The sequence below is a fragment of the Eschrichtius robustus genome, chromosome 8 (assembly GCF_028021215.1).
Source record: "Eschrichtius robustus isolate mEscRob2 chromosome 8, mEscRob2.pri, whole genome shotgun sequence".
Lineage (NCBI taxonomy): Eukaryota > Metazoa > Chordata > Mammalia > Artiodactyla > Eschrichtiidae > Eschrichtius > Eschrichtius robustus.
Window position 1 is genome coordinate 85,635,258 of NC_090831.1, and position 20,691 is coordinate 85,655,948.

Here is a 20,691-nt window from a genome sequence, read left to right on the forward strand (position 1 = left end):
AAACACCTCTGTATTAGGTATGAATGTGACGACTTAACTGTCCTTTAATATATTAATATGGTTAGTAATGATAAGAATTTTAAAGATATCTCTTTGAAACATGACTCCAGATAAATCATCTTCAACAAAAACAACAAAGAATGCTGGAGTCAGAGTTCCATAACCTTTCTGGAGGGGTATTTAGAAATACTATTAAAAGCTTTAGAAATACACATTCCCTTTGACACACCAATTTTATGTCCTAAGGAAATAAGACAGTACACAAAGACTTAGTTGCAAGGGTGTATATTGCAGAGTTGCTTTATAATACTGGGAAACTGTAAACAGCCTAAATGCTCAGTATCTAAATGTTTATTAATACTGGAGAGGTGAATAAATTGGGGTATACACATAAAAAATTATACAGTTCTCAAACATGATTATTATAAATAGCTAATATTTATTGTATGTTTACTGTGTCCCAGATACTTTTAAGCACTTGACATACCTCTTCTCATCTCACCTCATATTCATAACCCTAGAAGGTATGTGCTATTATTATCCTCATTTTAAAGGTGAATAAATTAAGGCTTGTAGCTGGCAAATAGCAGAAATGGATTCAAATTCAGGTCTCTTGACTTCAGAATCCATGCCTGTAAATCACTATACAGTACTGCTCTGTGAGATCAATATTTACATATATACTGAGACATACATGATCTACTATTGAGTGAAAAGAGCTATGAGAGTATCTATAGCAAGAGTCCAATTTTGGGACAGGAAAGTCTAAAGTAGAATACATAAGACAGTATCAGTAATGGGATTAAGGGGCCATTTTTATTTTCTGAGCTTCATAAAATAAATGAGTTCCTTAGGGAAAAAATGGCTTGTTAAAAATGATATAGTAGTAGAACCGATCATGTCCATAATCGGAAAAGAAAGTTAAAAAAAAAAAATCAGAACCAGTCAACATCATACGGATGGATTATTTTAAACAATATTTCTAAAGTAGAGACAGAAGCAAGGAATTCAGCCAGTTTACCCTAAAACAAAACAAAATACTTTACAGCATGAAAACCAAGATGGCTAGTTTCTTATCAAGAGGGGTGCTTTGGTCTCTAAGGGATAGATGACTTTGGCTTTGATAGTGTTCTGTCCAGCTACTCTAAGGAGAGTGGAGAAGAGAGGAAATATGAGCATTGTTTCCTGATCACATATAGGGGACTTCTTCGGCCTTTCAATTCCATCTAGTAGGTGGGTATACGTGGTGGGGGTGGATTGTGTGTCTGGTGGGGTGTCCCTCTATGTCTAAAAAAACATGCATACCTTAATTTAAAAATAATGTATTGCTAAAAAGTGCTAATGATCACCTGAGCCTCCAGCAAGTCAAAATCTTTTGGCAATAGTAACATCAAAGAACACTGATTACAGACCACCATAACAAATATGATAGCAATGAAAAAGTTTGAATATTGTGGGAATTACCAAAATGTGACACAGAGACATGAAGTGAGCAAATGCTGTAGGAAAAATGGTCCCAATAGACTTGCTTGATGCATGTTTGCCACAAACCTTCAATTTGTAAAAAAATGCAATATCTGCAAAGTGCAATAAAATGAGGTATGCCTGTGTAATTTAATCAGTAAAACCTTAAGAGAAAGATAATACTTCCCCCTTCATTATAGGTAAGGAATCTAACATCTGGGAGAAGTCACTTGTTACTTACATACATGAGCTGGAAGACTTTTTTTCTTACTTTATCAGCACTGTTTCTAGGCAATATTATAAACATAACACTTACATGAGAGGGCTAAAGATGTGTATGATAAGAGTAATGTTTTGAAACTGTGCCATAGAAAAGGAACAAGGACACAAGCAAAGTACTGAATGAAAGAAAATGAATTTTGTTTCAAATAGCTCTAGGATCCTCTTTTTTTTTTTTGAGAGGAGACATAAAGGATCCAGGAATAAAAGAAATCATAAAGGCAGTCTCTTTAGCAGCACAGTAGACTTTCACCTCTGGACACAATGACTGGGCCTTGTTGCCTTGGAGTTTCTTTATTCACTGTCATAGAAACAAAAATTACTCATATCACACCTGATGCAAACTCTAAACATGAAATTGATATGCCAAGAGCAAAGAATCATACAGGACTCAAATATCTGGCAGATTTTTCTCCCCTTATAACACTGAAACTGGCTGTCTTTATCAACAGAGAAAGGGATATTCATTTGTACTTCAGAGTAACTTGTTACAACTTTTAGGTACCGTCAATTTTCAATTAACTTGAAAAGCTAAAAATGATCACTTCATATTTTGCCATCAAAAAAGTTTCTCAAAATTTTGAAATAATGAAAAAACAAAAAAGTACACAGAAAATCTATCAGGTTAAATTTTAATAGCTTATTAATTGATTTTGCCTTTAATCTTTGGGCAGGGAGTAAAGGGAATAAAGGTATTATATTAATTAATAGTTATATATGAAAAAAATCATTTCATAATCCCACATAAAACCTGTGGTATTGTAGTTATTTCTCAATAATCCAATCTATGACTTAACCACTAACTCAGAGTTAATTTACCATAATCCAATTACCACTTCTCTGTGGAATGTATTTTTAAACTTCATTCTGAACTTGCTTGACACCCTAGGAAGTTATTCCAAACCAAACAATAAAGTCATATAAGGAAGACAATTCAGTAGGAGGTGAGATGTAATACTCTCTATAAGGACTCTTGCCAAACTTGTTCCTGCTAATTGTTGCATGATGTAAATAGAAAGACCATTTTTTTAAACATGCAAAACACCTGTCTAGGCATTTGACTTCTCTCAAAACTTCTCGGAAAAAGACAACAGTCAACTAACTTTAAAAGTGTGACTGTTCAAAATAAAATTGAAATAAGGTGATATAGATGTTTATATGAATATGGTTTAAAATGTTTAAGGAGCAAAAACAGAGACGAAAACAATGAATTATTATATGTTGGGGAAATGAACAGCAAGTAAAGATTTTCTCATAAGTTTTTCTCTCATTTAAAATAATTCCAAAGACTTATCCTATTAGGTGACTGTTAGCAAAGTTGATTGCTGCATTTATGAATTTAGCAAAGCTGATTGCTGCATTTATGAATTTACACACATATATATATAAACTGAGGAAAACCTATGGTTCTAATCTCAATACATTTCTTAAAAACTCTATGCAGGGCTTCCCTGGTGGTGCAGTGGTTAGGAATCTGCCCGCCAATGCAGGGGACACAGGTTCGAGCCCTGGTCTGGGAGGATCCCACATGCCTTGGAGCAACTAAGCCCACATGCCACAACTGCTGAGCCTGTGCTCTAGAGCCGGAGCTCCGCACTGAGAGAGGCCACAGCAGTGGGAGGCCCGTGGGCACTGCAACGAAGAGTAGCCCCTGCTTGCCCAAAGACCTAATGCAGCCAAAAATAAATAAATAAAATAAATAAATGTATATATTAAAAAAAAATACATCTTTGTTGATATGTACACATTAAAAAAAAAACTACTCAAAAATCTAGGATTGAGTGACTTAATTTTCAGAAACTCAAATGAAGTTCTTGGACACAGTCTATATCTTTTTACTTTCTTACTTAAGAAGTAATAAATTCTGTAAACTCCTTTAGAGGAAATGACATTTGTGTTGCAATAAGTAGGTCAAGTTCAAGAAAATCCGATGTAAGACAGTACCATAAATGAAGGAAGTCTTTCCTAACTCTCAAATGTACTATGTTCTAATCTTTCAAGATGCTTAGCACTGAGATTATTGTTCCTATTTTATTATATCTGGATTTCTGTGCCTGAAATGCAACAAGAAGAAAAACTTTTGTTTTAATTTTGGACTCCTTCTACATCACAAAGTTGGAATTCTATATGTTGAAAAGAAACAGTATTGTTTAGGATTGCTATTTTGATATGGGTTATAATAAAAATGGTAAAAAAGTTACGTTATTAATGGCTTTTATTATTGATGTATTATATCCAGTACATCTAAAAGGAGAGTACAAAGACAACTTACTATCCCTTCTTCTTGCTATGCTAAATAAACTCATTTAAAAAGTAATAAGGTAAGAAAACAATGAAGAAAATTACTGAGATTCAAGTTCATAAACTAATAACTTGTAGCAAAGAATTATTTGAAATTATATGGATGATATCAGCGGTTGATAACTTGAGTTTTTAAAGTATATAAGTAGAAGAAAACACAAAATATAACCCTTTCAAAACCTCTCTGATTAATAAACTCAACATAGTAAACCAAAGTAATTAATTTTATCTTAGAAAAGTTTTGATAACATATAGTACATTCAATAATGGAATGTGTGACACAGAAACCAAATTTATGGTTATCAAAGGGGAAAGGGCTGGGAGGGGAGGGATAAATTAGAAGTTTGGGATCAGCAGACAAATTACTATATATAAAATAAACAAGGTCCTACTGTATAGCACAGGGAACTATATTCAATATCTTGTAATAAACTATAATAGAAAAGAATCTGAAAAAGAATATCTTTATCTATTTATCCATAAATAAATATATCTGAATCACTTTGCTGTACACCAGAAACTAACACAACATTGTAAATCAACTATACTTCAATAAACCAAACCAAACCAAACCAAAACCAACAATGGAATGTGTGCTCATTAGAACAGAACTTATAAAAATAAGTTTATTAGAAAATGGCCTTCAAAAAGCTTTGTGATCAGGTTTTATACTTGTGAGCTCTTTCAAACTTTAACAGATAGCTCCCATGCTAGATAAACTATAACACATAAAAAGAAGTTAACTACCCAATTCCATTTATGAACTAACTAGTATAAAACCCTGAAACAAATGTCTCTCAAAAAGAGACAAAAAGAGAAAAGATACCTAATTTCACTTATGAATACACATAACAAAAGTTTTAAATAATAAACCAGTGACAGGGTGGGATAGGGAGGGTGGGAGGGAGATGCAAGAGGGAGGAGATACGGGGATATATGTATACGTATAGCTGATTCACTTTGTTATAAAGCAGAAAAAAAAAAAAAAACCAACAACCCAGTAACAAACTAAATTCAATAGTATAATAATCATCTGACATGACTGAATCAAATATATTCCAAAGATCAAGTAACAGTTATCAAACAGCAATGATAGGATCACAGGTGATTGTATTTTCTTCTTCATACTCTCTGGTATTTTCTAAATTTTCTATAATGAATAATATCTTATACCTAGAAGAAAACAAAGATTATTTTTTAAAAGTTACATGTCCCAAAATGAAAGAAAGTGAAAGTGTGTATAATGCTACTACATCTTTAGAAGAAATGGACATGGCATATATTAAGTAATATTTATGAAGGTAAAATGAAAATTATCTATTGGGACAAATCATAATGCCTTACTATTTTTTTCTGTAATTAGCCTTCCTCATTCTATGGCTGGGAGGGTCAACTAGTGAGTAAGTTATACAAACTATTTAATGCTATATTCTCCTCCTACTCTGGCTATCGAATGAAGTCATAATGTGTAAATGAGGAGTCATGTGCAATCAAGGTTAGTAAAACATTCTAAAGAATTAGTACATTGGCTTAACGAAGCCATTTAAAGGTTTGAAAAGGAAGGTCAATTTAGACTACTCAAAAATGGAAGTGAAACAAAAACTTGGAAAAATATATCTCTAACATACTCTCATGGCTGAAAGTCATTTTATAAAAGCCCTTGCAAATCAAGAAAAAGAACTCAGATGGTTCAGAAAAGAAGAAAATAAGTGGCCAATTTTTTAAAAAGTTCAACTTCAAAAGTAATAGAAATATTAATACTTTTTAAAAAAGCTATCATTTGGCAAAGATCAGGAAAAAAAAAAGATATCTACTCCCAGGAAAACACGGAGCTAGGTACTTAAATATACTGTTGGTGAAAATATAAATTGGTACAACCTTTTCAGAGGGTAACCCCTGGCAGCACATTCAAAAGGCTTTCATCAAGCAATTCCATTTAAACAATCATGGACACGCACAGATGCTACAAGAATGTTCACTGATCCATTATTTATCATAACTGAAAGTGAGAAACAATCTAAATGTTCACCAATGAAGAACTTGCTAAATAATTAATGATATCCGTATATGATATAATACCAAAGACAATATAGTCATTAAAATAAGTATAAGTTTATCATTAAGAAATAAATTAACAAGTTAAACATTGTTTTAACAAGTTAAAAACAATGTTACAGTATGGTCTTATTTTGGGAAAAATGATACTTAATAGTTATATGTACAGAGGAGAAAGGAGTACATTTACTAAAATATGGGGTTTTTTAGGTGGTGAAAATTGCAGATTACTTTTTTTGCTTATCTAGATTTTCTAATTTTATATCAGCATATACTACACCAGAAATAAAAAGAGAAAGAATCAAAGGGAAAATTAAGTTTAAGATAGGTAAATAATTTAAAATGGAGAAATTCCTTGTAAAAAGCTGGATCTTAATTCAGGTACTCATGAGTCCTTAATCATCAAAACTCCCCTAAAGCTGAATCAAATGATTGGAAATCCACACCTGTGGACCCCATGAGTTAATTTTGAAATATATAATGAATCACATGATCTGTGCTTGTTGTAAGTATACTAGAGGGGACTCAAAAGTGAGTCAAACAGATACAGCTTTATCCTTTATGATAACTCATGTTTCTCATACAATTGTAGTGAAGTTAAATCTCAGTAATTGTAAATGATATATGCCAAGCCTCCAAGTGTGCTACCCAGGTCAGCTGAACCATCTACAATTGTGACAGCAGGCATGCAGGGATTGGGCTAGGTACTGTTTTCTAGAGTGCTAGGTACTCAGGTTAAAAACTGTTGCTCAGAATTTGGCATAATGCTGGACATTTCTCATTCCCAATCTTTTTAACTTTAAGAAAGATATATGATAAAACTAGTCATTCAGTTTTTATCTCCAAATCTGAGGGCTCAAATGGAATACTGTTTAGAGATCATTTTTAAATGCATTACTTAATATGAATAATATACTATATGAGAACATCATGTCTAAAATAAAGTTGGGAAAAGAATAGCTTTGTTTATTATATACACTGCATGTATATAATTTCTTTTTTAATCTTAATAACCCAGGTGGATACTAGAATAGTATACTGTTGGAATTCTCCCAAAGTGTAATTATTTAAAACAAGTGAAATGAAAAATAACAACACAAAAACAGAACATATTCTAATATAATACCCTGAAGGAAACAAGGGGCAGGAGAGTTTTTAGGTGAATCTTCTCCACTCTAGAGAACTGGAAACTAAGGCTTACAAAAGTGAAATTTGTCCAGGGCTAAACCATTAGAATGTGGCAGTGCTGAGATCTGAACCAAGGATTTACCAAATACTAAACTCAAACATCTATTACATGACCCCATTCCCTTACAAGATCGTCTAGTGGTCAGATCACAGATTAACATAACTTGTTAAAGAAAGAAAATGCTGTGTATCTTTACTAGATAAACCACAATATTTATATTATGCAGAGAAAAACAGAACAATAATTATGGATCAGTAGATAGAGTTCCTTCTCCTGCCAAAACTAGGAACACGTGACAATATCATGCATGGTACACAGTTGTGTACAAAAGACAAAATAGAATAAAGTATTTAATTAGCTTAGAAAGACAAAATTTTTAAAGATCAGCAACACAACAACACCTTACTAAAGAAGTAATTCTCATTCCCAACTGGAAGCATGCTTTACTCAAGAGCTTCAGAGAGAGCTATAATCCGAGTGAATGCTGGCTCTGCTATTTATTAGCTAAGTTCCTAAGCAAATTGATAGAAAATTACAATAATTACCAGCTGTACTGTGTTTTAAGGATTAAATCAGGTAAACATGCAGGGCACACTTGGACATAAGTAGATAACTCAAAGTTTTAGTTCCTTTTCCCTGGTTACAAGATACCAAGGCAGTGCCAAATTAACCCAAATGCAAATCGGTTTCTAATTGTTTTCTAGTTCTATGCAGTGTAGAGCCCCCTGTTATCTTAGGGAACTTCAGTGGGTTTCTTTTTTGTAACATTTCACTATGCTTTAAAGCTAGGTTAGGTTCTCAAACTTTTCCTATCTCTCTCTACCAAAATCCATCGAGTGTTTCATTCCCTTAGAGAATAAGAACGCTAGAACGCTAATGGTGTGACTGACAAAGATAAACTGACAAACTGTTCATGGGGGAAGACTGTATAATAACATGATGATTTTTTTGATGGTGTATTCGGAACCCAGACTCTGAGTGGGACATTTGAGGTAAGGTAAATGAGAGGGCTGTGCCACGACAAGGCTTCAGAGGAGATACAACAGAGGCAGGAAGGATGTTGCAGGAACCCACATCATGTTAAACCTCTGACAGTCTACTTCCACCTAATTATAAGCAGGAACTTGCCAAACAAATTAAGCAACCCTCCAATCAACTGCTAAACAACTTTGTAATCTATTAGCACCTTGAAAATGAAGAATATATGTTGAAAAAAGTAGACAAATGGCATTTACATCTATAATGGCAGAATACTGTCATACTTGGTTTAAATTTCATAGGTTAATGGTCTTTAGGAGAGGAAAAAAATTTTCTCTCTATCCTTCTAGATTCTTGCCTGAGACCCCCCGTACTAAAAAGACAGATTAACAGGAAAAAAATTTTTTGTACCTACAAGAGCTCCCACGAAGATATGAGACCCAAAGATAGCCAGGTAGGGGCTTCCCTGGTGGCGCAGTGGTTGAGAATCTGCCTGCCAATACAGGGAACACAGGTTCGAGCCCCGGTCCGGGAAGATCCCACATGCCGCGGAGCAACTAGGCCTGTGAGCCCCAATTACTGAGCCTGCGCGTCTGGAGCCTGTGCTCCGCAACAAGAGAGGCCGCGATAGTGAGAGGCCCGCGCACCGCGCTGAAGAGTGGCCCCCGCTTGCCGCAACTAGAGAAAGCCCTCGCACAGAAACGAAGAACCAACACAGCCATACATAAATAAATAAATAAATAGAGTTCCTTTAAAAAAAAAAGACAGCCAGGCAATTGAGTGAGGCTTATATACCATACTGAGCTAAGGAGAAAGAGGTAGGAGTCTGGGGCTTTAAAGGGGAGGAAGGCAATTCACAGGAAGAGGGGAAGAGCAAACGTTTGGTAAACAAACATTTGTCCTGCTATGCAGATAAGTCTCTCAGATGAAAAATGTGATCTCTGGTAATAGCTCTCTTCCTGGTACAGGACCCCTTTCTAAATTTTTAGGCAGTTAAGGAGGAGGTAAAAAGCCTTTCCTGAGTCTGCTGAGTCTTACTGCCTTCAGCGCCAAATAATCCACATGCCAAGATGGCACATTTTTGGGGTGGCATATTCTGCTCCCCTTCAGGTTTAAGAAATAGATGGTAAACATAAAAGTGCATTAATAAAGAAGGTAAATAGTTTAGAAATGTAGCACCGTGCCATAGCAGAGGGAGAAGTCTGCCACCTGCTGACAGAAAAACAGGATTGTATAATTTCCCTGATTGCTGTTTTTTTAAAGGGGGAAAACCTATCAGGTAAGGTTCACGACATTAGATTTCAAATAAGTTATTACATGACGATATAAATTACAACCTATAATTAAAAGAAGAATAAAGATTAAAATAGGATTTCAGATTCTCTGTATTTTTTTTTTTAATAAATTTATTTATTTATTTATTTTTGGCTGCGTTGGGTCTTCGTTGCTGCACGCGGGCTTTCTCTAGTTGCGGCGAGCGGGGGCTACTCTTTGTTGCGGTGTGCGGGCTTCTCCTTGCAGTGGCTTCCCTTGTGGCGGAGCACGGGCTCTAGACACGTGGGCTTCAGTAGTTGTGGCACGCGGGCTCAGGAGTTGTGGCTTGAGGGCTCTAGAGCACAGGATCAGTAGTTGTGGCACACGGGGTTAGCTGCTCCACGGCATGTGGGATCTTCCCGGACCAGGGCTCGAACCCGTGTCCCCTGAATTGGCAGTTGGATTCTTAACCACTGCACCACCAGGGAAGTCCCTCTGTATGCTTATTAATTTAATAATAATTATTAATATTAATATATCATTAAATATTATTAATTTAATAATTATTTTAAAAACAAGTAAAAGAGGAATATATGGAAATGATTTAACATACATTATAGGGAACATTCAAACTGCTGTGAAAAATTAAGGATAACCCAAAACGCTTGGCAAAATTATAAAATCTGTGGGGGAGGGAAAGTGATTTTCCCTCTATCCTTCTAGGTTCCTGGCTGAGACTCCCCTGTAATAAAAGACAGATTGAGAAAAACAAGTTGAATAACATATACAGTATACTTCCTGTATATATGAGAGATACCCAGGAAAACTGAGTTAACTCTCAAAATGGCCCAAGCCATCGCCTTAAATACCATCTCTAGCTAAAGACAAAAGATGCTGGGCAGGGGAAAGCCAGGTTTTCAGGCAAAGCTCAGTAAATAAGGGTATGGTTGTCATGCGGAGTTAAGACCTTTAAGAGTTTCTATAGGTTCAGTTGTTGCCCTCTTTCTGACAGAGAGGTAGACACCCGTACAAATGGAGATTTCCCTTATAAGTGTAAATTGTTCTTATCAAAGTGTAACTTCTGCTTGCTTTTCAGAGTTTCTCTTGTGTCAGCTGTTTTTTTAAAAAAAAATAATTAGCCTAAAATAATCCCTAATGCCACAGAGGCATATTTTGGGGTTACAAATTCTGCTCCCTTTCAAATACTGTAGATTTCACCTCTGCAATCCTCTTTCTGTCCTCCTCTCTCAACTGCTCCCACAGCAGTCTAGAGAGCATAGTCATTCTCTTTACTCCAGGCTTATTTTAATTCCTGCTCGTCCAGAGTGGCAGGTTTGCCACCCCAAGGTGTACCTCTTTGGCATAAAGGTTATTTTTAGATGATTATTTCAAAGAAACAGCAGACACAGGAGAAGCTCTGAAAACAGAGTAGAAATTACCTTTTTGTAATGGAAATTTACATTTATGAAGGACATCTCCATTTGTGTGTCTCCCTTTGTACCAGGAAGAGAAGATGAGTAAAGCACAAGAAACATATTAATGGAGAATGCACTTAAATTTGTGTATCAACCCTAGGTCAGGCTTGCCATACCCTTCTTCTGCCGCAACTCTTAACAGGCTCCCACACCGTTCTTTTGTCTTTAGCTTTAGATGGTATAATTCTAAGCCATCCAGGAGTTACTCATTTTCCCCTGGTATCGCCCATGTGTACATGTTAATGAACTTCTGTTTGTTTTTCTCTTGTTAGTTTGTCTTGTTATGGGGTCCCCAGTGGAGAATTTAGAAAGGTGGAGGGAAAATTATTTTTTCCTCCCCTATACTTCTCTCCTCCTGATCCTAGTAATGCTAATTCAGTGTACCTCAGATACCAGGTTATTCATACTAAAACGCATTCCAGATCTTATTTATTTTAGAAAAACAAACTCAAAGGCTCTTTAGAAAATTAATTACAAACACCTGATAATAAAGATGCTTCTACAATGTGGTCCCAACACACTTTTTATAATGTTATTGCTTTTAATTAACCAGTTTTAAAAAATATATAAAATACATGCTCATGTTCTTTCAAACAGTATGAAACGTTAAAGAATGAAAAAGCTGAAGGCTTCCTCCACAGTCTCATCCTCCCAAGTTTGACTCTCGCCAGCAACAAGTATAAACAGCTTCTAATATAGTTTTTCAAGAATTTCCAATAACAAGCATATACATGTGTATCTCTTTTGGAACCAAAACTGTCCTCCAACTTGCTATTTTCCCCCTCGTTTGAGCTTTTGTTTTTTAAAAATTTTATTTATTTTTTATACAGCAGGTTATTAGTCATCCATCTTATACACATCAGTGTATACATGTCAATCCCAATCGCCCAATTCATCACACCACCACCACCACCCCCCTGCCGCTTTTCCCCCTTCATGTCCATACGTTTGTTCTCTACATCTGTGTCTCTATTTCTGCCCTGCAAACTGGTTCATCTGTACCATTTTTCTAGATTCCACATATATGCATTAATATACGATATTTGTTTTTCGCTTTCTGACTTCCTTCACTCTGTATGACAGTATCTAGGTCCATCCACGTCTCTACAAATGACCCAATTTCGTTCCTTTTTATGGCTGAGTAATATTCCACTGTATATATATACCACATCTTCTTTATCCATTCATCTGTCGATGGGCATTTAGGTTGCTTCCGTGACCTGGCTATTGTAAATAGTGCTGCAATGAACATTGGGGTGCATATGTCTTTTTGAATTATGGTCTTCTCAGGGTATATGCCCAGTAATGGGATTGCTGGGTCATATGGTAATTCTATTTTTAGTTTTTTAAGGAATCCATACTGTTCTTCATAGTGGCTGTATCAATTTACATTCCTACCAACAGCACAAGAGGGTTCCCTTTTCTCCACACCCTCTCCAGCATTTGTTGTTTGTAGATTTTCTGACGATGCCCATTCTAACTGGTGCGAGGTGACACCTCATTGTAGTTTTGATCTGCATTTCTCTAATAATTAGTGATGTTGAGCAGCTTTTCATGTGCCTCTTGGCCAACTCGTTTGAACTTTTTAAAATGTTAACTCATGCAGATTTACTTTTTTGTTTCCAAAGCTGCACAATATTTTATTATACAAATGCACCATAATTTAACCATGCACTATTGTTTATTTAACCAATGTATACCACCTCCAGAGTAAATGAAAGTGACCATTTTTCTACATCCTCATCACTCTGCTTTCTCTTCTTCACACAGTAATTTCTGGCAGCCCCAATTTTCACTATTTGTGAGCACAAGACTTGGAAGTCTTGTGACTTGTAAAATTTGTAATTTTGCTGAAGGCAAGAACTTGAATTTTTTACTTCAATGGTTCTCAAACTTTTGCAAGCCTCAGAATCACGGGGCGGGGGCGGGGGGTGGGTTGGGGTGGTAGCTTGTTAAATGAAGAAAGTAAAAGGATCTAAGGATATGACAGCTTTTAGCCAGAAAACAAAATTCTTGAATAAATTAAAAATATTAGTATCTGGTTTAAGGGTGGCTCTATCTGTCATGTAAATGAATTCACAACAAAAGGAATAAGCAAAAAAAAAAAATTTGTAAAGCTAAAACTTTTTCAGGAACTATTCTAGCTAATATAAAAATGGCTCACTAGATAAGAGATCACATTTTTCACTGAAGTTGAAAATGTGGTTAACTTGCTGCATGAGGATAACACACAGGAAACATGACAAACGTGCTTTGAAAAGATAAAGTCATATGCCTGGTACAAACATCTCCCTACTTCCAAATTTGGAGATTCAAGATGACCTTGGATATTTTCTTTGCCAAAGTTAAGATTTTAATGTATTTTCCTTATTTGACAATATATTTTATTCAAATTGGACTAATCATGATTGCTACCCCTCAAATACCACCACATCCATCAAACATTACCCAACGTCATCTCCTGTTCCTTTGAACTCCACAAAGCCTTCTGTTGATCTCTCTCTCAAGACATTTATATTCATTCATTCTAGAAGTACTGTTAGGACTTTAGCTTTTAAGCTAGTTGTGACACATTTGGGAGATTAGCTTCTAAATCTCATTAGCATGTATGAAGGCAGTGGCCATGTGCAGGAGCTATTTAAGATCTAGATATTTCAGGTGTGAATGAATAAATCTTTACTCTTGGGGTGGACAGAAGATCAAAGCTATTCAGAATTTGTATTCTCTACTGCTGTATAACCAAATACTTGGAATAGTTGGAATGCTCATTTTTCTACCAGCCTACTGACCACTGGTAATATTATATTATATACAGGTGTTTTCATTTGATTAAATATTGAATATTTACTGAATAGTCAATGATATGAAAAAAGAACAGGCACTGTGGTGTGGCACGGTAGACTGGTAATTACCTAATACACACCCTCCTCTTCTTCTTACTAATAGAATCTCAATTTTGTCAGAGGGTGGCAAGTTGCTCAATCAAAAAAAAAAAAAAATTCCTCAGCTTCACTTACAGTTAGGATGACCATATGACACTGTTTCCTCCAATGACATGCAAGAAGAAAGTTTTGCTTATTAAATAAGTATTCTCTTTCCTGCTTCCTCCTTTCTGCTGCCTGGAAGACGGAAATGTTGGCCAGGACTACAACAGCCATCTTGTGACCATGAGAAAAGCCAAGGACATTTCAAAGACCTCTTTATATCCTTGTACCCTCTAATTAACACCAGCAACTACCTATTTTTTGGACTTCTCATTACACTAAAAAAATAAAATCTGCACTGTTTAATAAAGCCACTGATTTGGGGTCTCTGTTTCTCTTAGTCAAGTACAATTAATAAAAAAGGATGACAAAGAACTATGCACCAATCCAGACTCTTCAAGAATATACATTACAGGGGCTTCCCTGGTGGCGCAGTGGTTGAGAATCTGCCTGCCAATGCAGGGGACACGGGTTCGAGCCCTGGTCTGGGAAGATCCCACATGCCGCGGAGCAACTGGGCCCGTGAGCCACAATTACTGAGCCTGCGCGTCTGGAGCCTGTGCTCCGCAACAAGAGAGGCCGCGATAGTGAGAGGCCCGCGCACCGCGATGAAGAGTGGCCCCCGCTTGCCATAACTGGAGAAAGCCCTCGCACAGAAACGAAGACCCAACACAGCCATACATACATACATACATAAATAAATGAATAAATAAATAAATAAATGAATATACATTACAGTAAACAATATAAGAGAGTACATAAATTGCTAAATTACGAGAAATCATCAGGAAATGCCGCAGGAGTTCAGGGAATACACTTCACAGAACAAACCAAGAACTCAAAACAGGTGCTAAAAGGTCATAAATTTCTGTACTGATATAAATTAGATGAAAGTTGAGTTATAGAAATATTTTAAAAGCCTATGTGATAGTGTTGATCCACTAAAGCAGCTGTTTGAATCTTGGTTTTCCCCCCTCCCTTTTCTAAATATATCTAAATATAGACTCAATAGTGGGCTTTCCACTTAGAATAGTACCCAGAAAACATTTGATATTATCTTTAGAAGAAAGGAAGAAGTTTTTGTTAGAAGTTTATCTCCAGGAAGGAAACACACTGAAGTTTCAAAAACAGCAGCAGCTATTTAAGGAATAACTGCTGATGTTCACAAGGAAGCCACAAATACTTGAGACGTGTTTAAATTAGAAATGACAATTTTAACTGGTTGGGGAACTTCCAGTGACAGTTCCATCTCTCCTATTCCTGCTGTCGAAATAATTTCCACCCTCTCTGTTGCTCTTTACAGAATAGCGTTGAGACTATACATTTGTTCTGGTTTTGTGCTTCCATTTTATTTCATTTGTTAGATACTTCTACTTTGGGAGAATTCCCCACCCCCAAATTTATAGAGATATAACTGACATATGTCACTGTATAAGTTTAAGGTATACAGCATAATGATTTGATATACATATATTGTGAATTGATTTCCGCAATAAGTTTACTTAGCATCCATCATCTCATATAGATACAACAAGAAAGCCAAAAAAAAAAAAGTCTCTGTTTGTGATGAGAACTTTTAGTATTTAATCTCTTAGCAGCCTTCCTATATATCCTACAGCAGTGTTAGCTATAGTCATTATGTTGTACATTATAACCCTAGTACTTATTTATCTTATAACTAAGTTTGTACCTTTAATAAAGGATATGAGAAGAACTGAATAAGATTAAACCATCTTATCTTTTTTTGGAATTAGTTTTCTATTGGAGAAAAATAAGTAATCTGCTGGTAAAAAGTAAAACCAGAATATATTCTGGTAATACAAAAAAAAACAAAAAAGAAAACAATTGATATATAATAATTGGAAAGAGGTGCCATTTAGTAGGAGAAATTAAGTCAACTGGACAGAAGTAAAGAACAAAGTAAGTAGAGACAGTGCAGGGCTGAAAATAAGACATAATGTAAATTAAAATATGCATGAATAAGTGGATACTATAAATCAGTGAGTAGTACAGTCGGCCATCCGTATCTGTCAGTTCCACATCAGCGATTTAACCAACAAAGGACTGAAAATATGTGGGGGGAAAAATTCCAGAAAGTTCCAAAAAGCAAAACTTGAATTTGCTGCTTACTGGCAACAATTTACATAGCACTTACGTTGTATTTACAACTATGTACATACCATTTACATTGTATTAGGTATTAGAGATAATCTAGAGATGATTTAAAGTATATAGGAGGTTGTGTATAGGTTATAAGTAAATACTACACCATTTTATAAAAGGGCCTTGAGCATCCTTGGACTTTGGTATCCAAGGGGGTCCTGGAACCAATCCCCCATGGATAGCGAGGGGCTACTATTCACTCTTAGAGAGAGGGATGTTCCTTATTCCTTTAAAAAGGCATCTGTCCACCTGTGTTCTCTATCCCCTACCTTCCTATCTCCTCTGGAACTCAGCTTGATTTTCCCTCTCCCCCTCTCTCATTTTTTTTTTTTTTGGCCAAGCTGTGGGGCTTGGGAGATCTTAGTTCCCCAACCAGGGATTGAACCCAGACCATGGCAGTGAAAGCGCCGAGTGCTAACCACTGGACCACCAGGGAACTCCCTTCCTCCTCTCTCACTTCTTTAAGCACTCGTTTTTCACTGCCATTCTGCCTGCCAACATGGTCACGTGCCAACCATTCAGAACCAAAACCAAACCAAACGTACACTGACGGCACAAGTATTTTTGTACTCAACAATCACTCTCTGGTCTTCTTCACTTCATTGTTCCTCTAGTGGCTGTCCAACCCACAAGGCTTTCAGTCAATTTTTGATCTGTGCAGACTGACACTTCTGCCTCTGCCCTTTCTTTTGGAAACATGTCCTGTTACCCCATCTCTGAGATCTCTGTTTTCTTTACTGAACACCCACTATATGTCAGTATTCTCAAGTTTTCTTTTTCATCTTGCTGCTAAGTTATGGGTGAGAAATTATAATCATTTCCACTATTACTGCCAAGAGGCTAGACACTTGAGAAAGTAGCTTCTAGTCCCAGTTTATCTTCGCAACTCCAGCACTACATTTTCCATTGCTGTTGCTAATAATAACAGGTAATGTATATACTATATATTACTATGGGCCAATATATGGCAACAAATGCTTTTCTAAGCACTTTAGTTATTTTAACTAATTTATGGACATTTCTACTTGGCTAAACAGGACAAAGTGAACTTATTGTTCCACATTGTCCCTGCCTCCTCTTTCTTTCCCCCTTTCTATCTTGGCTAATAATGTAGCCAGTATCACCATTTAGCTTGTAATCCTCCCCACCCCTGTGATTAATCTCTTTATTTAATGATCATAAATAATGATAAGCTCACAAATGATAGCAATTATGTCCACTGTGTTATCTCATGTAATCTTCACAACTACCCCATGAAGTAGGTAGTATTATTATCTTCCAATTAATAGATGAAGAAACAGACTCAGAGGAGTTAAATAACTTGCCAAAGATCACACAGCTTGATAAATGAGAAAGCCTAGATTCAAAGCTAGGTTTGTATGAGTCCAGAGTTTGTAGTGCCTGCCACTAAGTCCTGTTGATTTTACCTCTGAAATGTTTATCCTCTGATCGCTCGTTTCCTAGTCTAGACCCTAATCATCTTTCACAATGAATACTGCCAACAACCTCCTAAATTATCTCCTTCTTTCCAGGCTCTCCCCTTTCACCCTATCTTGTCTAAGTGATCTGCATAAAATATAGTTTTGAACATGCAACTATCCTGTTTAAAAACCTTTCATGGCCCCCTATTGCCTACAAGATAAAGGGCAAAGCCTTTAGAATGGCTTTACAAAACTCCTTTACAATTTGGCCTCTTTGCCCACATTCCCCATCTCTTCCTTCCAAATACACATCTGTGGCTTCCTGGTGTCGCAGTAGTTAAGAATCCGCCTACCAATGCAGGGGACAGGAGTTCGATCCCTGGTCCAGGAAGATCCCACATGCTGCAGAGCAACTAAGCCCATGCGCCACAACTACTGAGCCTGCGCTCTAGAGCCACAACTACTGAGCCCACGTGCCACAACTACTGAAGCCCGCGTGCCTAGAGCCCGTGCTCCGCAACAAGAGAAGCCACCACAATGAGAACCCTGCGCACCGCAACGAAGAGTAGCCCCTGCTCGCTGCAACTAGAGAAAGCCCGCGCGCAGCAATGAAGACCCAACGCAGCCAAAAATAAATTAATAAATTAATTAAAAAACAAAAACAAATACACATCTGTATATTATGCTGTAGCCACAAGACTACTTGTCCCTATGCCTGAATTAATATAACATTATGTATATATAAAGATTGACTGATTTCTATACTACAAACAATGGGCCTTAATTATTTTCACAAAGATGGCAAACTGTTCTTATAATGGCTTCATTGTGGATTTTGTGAAAGCATTGATTTTTACCTCTACCTGGTTTAGAGGAGAAGTGATAGACTAATCCACAGTCTAAGTACATACAGGAAGGTATGGCAATGTGGGTTTCTTCCCCACATTTGTATTACACATTTTTGGTTTGGAACAAAAGGAAGCCACCAAAGTTTTCTATGCAGGACAGCAACATAAAATGAAATTTTTGAGATAAAAACATTTGCTGCTATGAGTACAGAGATGGAGAAAGACTATGTAATAATAATCTAAGACTAATTTAACCCTACCAATAAACAAAACTATTGGCATATGAGATATGTGGGAATTAACTTTTTTTTTTTTTTTTTTACTTTTATTTATGGAAAAATATTTCTGTATTCGACCTAGGGCCAATAGCAAACAACGGGACAAAAAGTTTCTTTGATCAATTAGAACATATGATTGGGTTAAGTATTCTAACATGAGCCTAAAATGATATTATTTAGTACAGCGGTAAACTGTCAACTGACTTGTCAAAAATACTTGACCCCTGAAGTTCACGCGTGTAGTACCTCATCGGGAGTATACACGCGATTCTTCACTCCAGGAAGTATATTAGAATGCAACTCACTGAGAAAACTGTCTTGACGAGTGGGCTCTAATTAAAAAACAAAAACCTAAAAACATCCCCAACTTTGGAGAAAATATTGCTTATAATGTACCTCAAGTAGAATTCTTCAAACACTGTCTTACAATAAAATTGGAAATAAATTTCTAAAACGTTATGTAAGAGGTTTGCGGGGAAAAAATGAACACGAAGGCACATCCTGGCAGTTTGAGACAAGAAGGAATAACATTCAAATACAAAATAAACTATTTTGAACTCCAGCTGGGTTAACTGGCATTCCTTTAATTAACCACTGATAAGTTACACCTTGTCATAATCGCACTCATCCTAGCCACGGTGCAAAAAAAAAAAAACCCTCATCAGAATGGGATTGTTGCAACGGTTTGACGCGGGATGAGGGAAGGAGAAATCTGCCCAGAAACGTCCGTTTATTTCTCGAAAAAACGGGTTTTGCGGCGGGAGGCAGCTTGTTTCCGAATCACCTATTTTGCTGCCTTTTTGTTTCAAATGGAGACATAACAAAGCCCATGGGAAGCCGAGTGCCGCCGTCGAGGGTCCAGACCAGGTCACCTGGCCGCGGTGTGGCCGCACGCCGGGCGAACGGCTCCCCTGTGGGCCCCTCTCATTCCAGTAGCGGTCGGCACGGGAAGGCGAGGCCGGACGGACCACCCGCGGCCCCCTAAGCGCTCCGTAGCGACGAGCCCCCATACTCACCATCTCGATGATCTTGGTCTTCCGGCCCGTCTTTCTCTTCAAGGTGAAAATGTACTGGGCCAGCACCGCCCCCGCCACGACGGCGCACACGCTGGCGCTCGCTACCGCGCCCACCCTCGCCACCGCGGATCGGTCCATGGACGGGACCTCCTGCGCCTCGCGTTCCAAGAAAAGAGGTCGCTAGATGGCTGCGGGCCTCGGAAGCGCCAGCCAGGGAAGAAGTCCCCACGCCCCTCCCCGCCTGCATGAGCCCCGCCCCCAGGAAAGCCCCACCCACGAGCGCCCAGAGGCGGGAAGCCGGAGGGAGGAGGAGAGACTAGCCTGCGTGGACGGCCAAGGTGGGGAAGCGGATCTTCTCAGAACCTGGGTCCGAGAGACTGAGGACAGAAAAGGGGACTTGGAGTTAATTCTCTCTCTGCTAATGAGGACCAGGCAGTGGTTCATTCCAGCCCCGCCCAGCAGAAATCTGATTCTAACCATCACTCAGAAAATATCCTCCGCCTTCCACCCGCCTCTGACGCTCAGGACTACAACCCCCAGAAGGCATCCGGGCTCAGCTATCTGACTTGCGCAGTAGCTTGGCTGTAAAGTGCTGTGACAGACTGCAGGGTGCAGCGAAGAAAACAAGGGAGTAAAAAGGCAACCTACAGAATGTGAGAAAATATTTGCAAACCGTTTATCTGATAAGGGGTTAGTATCCAGATTATGTTAAAAAATTATGTCAATAACAAAAAACAACCCTATTAAAAAATAGGCAAAAGACTCAAATAGACAATTGGCCAAGAAGCTTACGAAAAGATACTCGATATCACTAATCATCAGGAAAATGCGAATCAAACCCACAATGACATATCACCTCACACAAATTAGGACAACCATTGTCAAAAAAACAAAATTAAAAGTGTTGGTGAGGATGTGGAGAACTGGAACCCTTGTGCACTGTTGGTGTAAATGTAAATTGCTGCTGCCACTGTGGAAAAAGTGTG

At 37.4% G+C, this 20,691-nt stretch overlaps 1 protein-coding gene across 4 annotated transcripts in view; it reads right to left on the reverse strand.

The window, feature by feature from the left end:
* Nucleotides 1-19,917, reverse strand: part of NT5C3A (5'-nucleotidase, cytosolic IIIA) — a 41,693-nt gene extending 21,776 nt beyond the window's left edge. Inside the window, exon 1 of one of the 4 annotated variants that reach the window (XM_068549275.1) lies at nucleotides 19,706-19,917. In XM_068549275.1, the coding sequence (XP_068405376.1) occupies nucleotides 19,706-19,843 (138 nt within the window). In that variant the 5' untranslated portion in view covers nucleotides 19,844-19,917. The remainder of the gene's footprint in view (nucleotides 1-19,705) is intronic. The other 3 variants (XM_068549277.1, XM_068549278.1, XM_068549276.1) reach the window with 3 other exon arrangements.
* Between the last annotated feature and the right edge of the window lie 774 nt (nucleotides 19,918-20,691).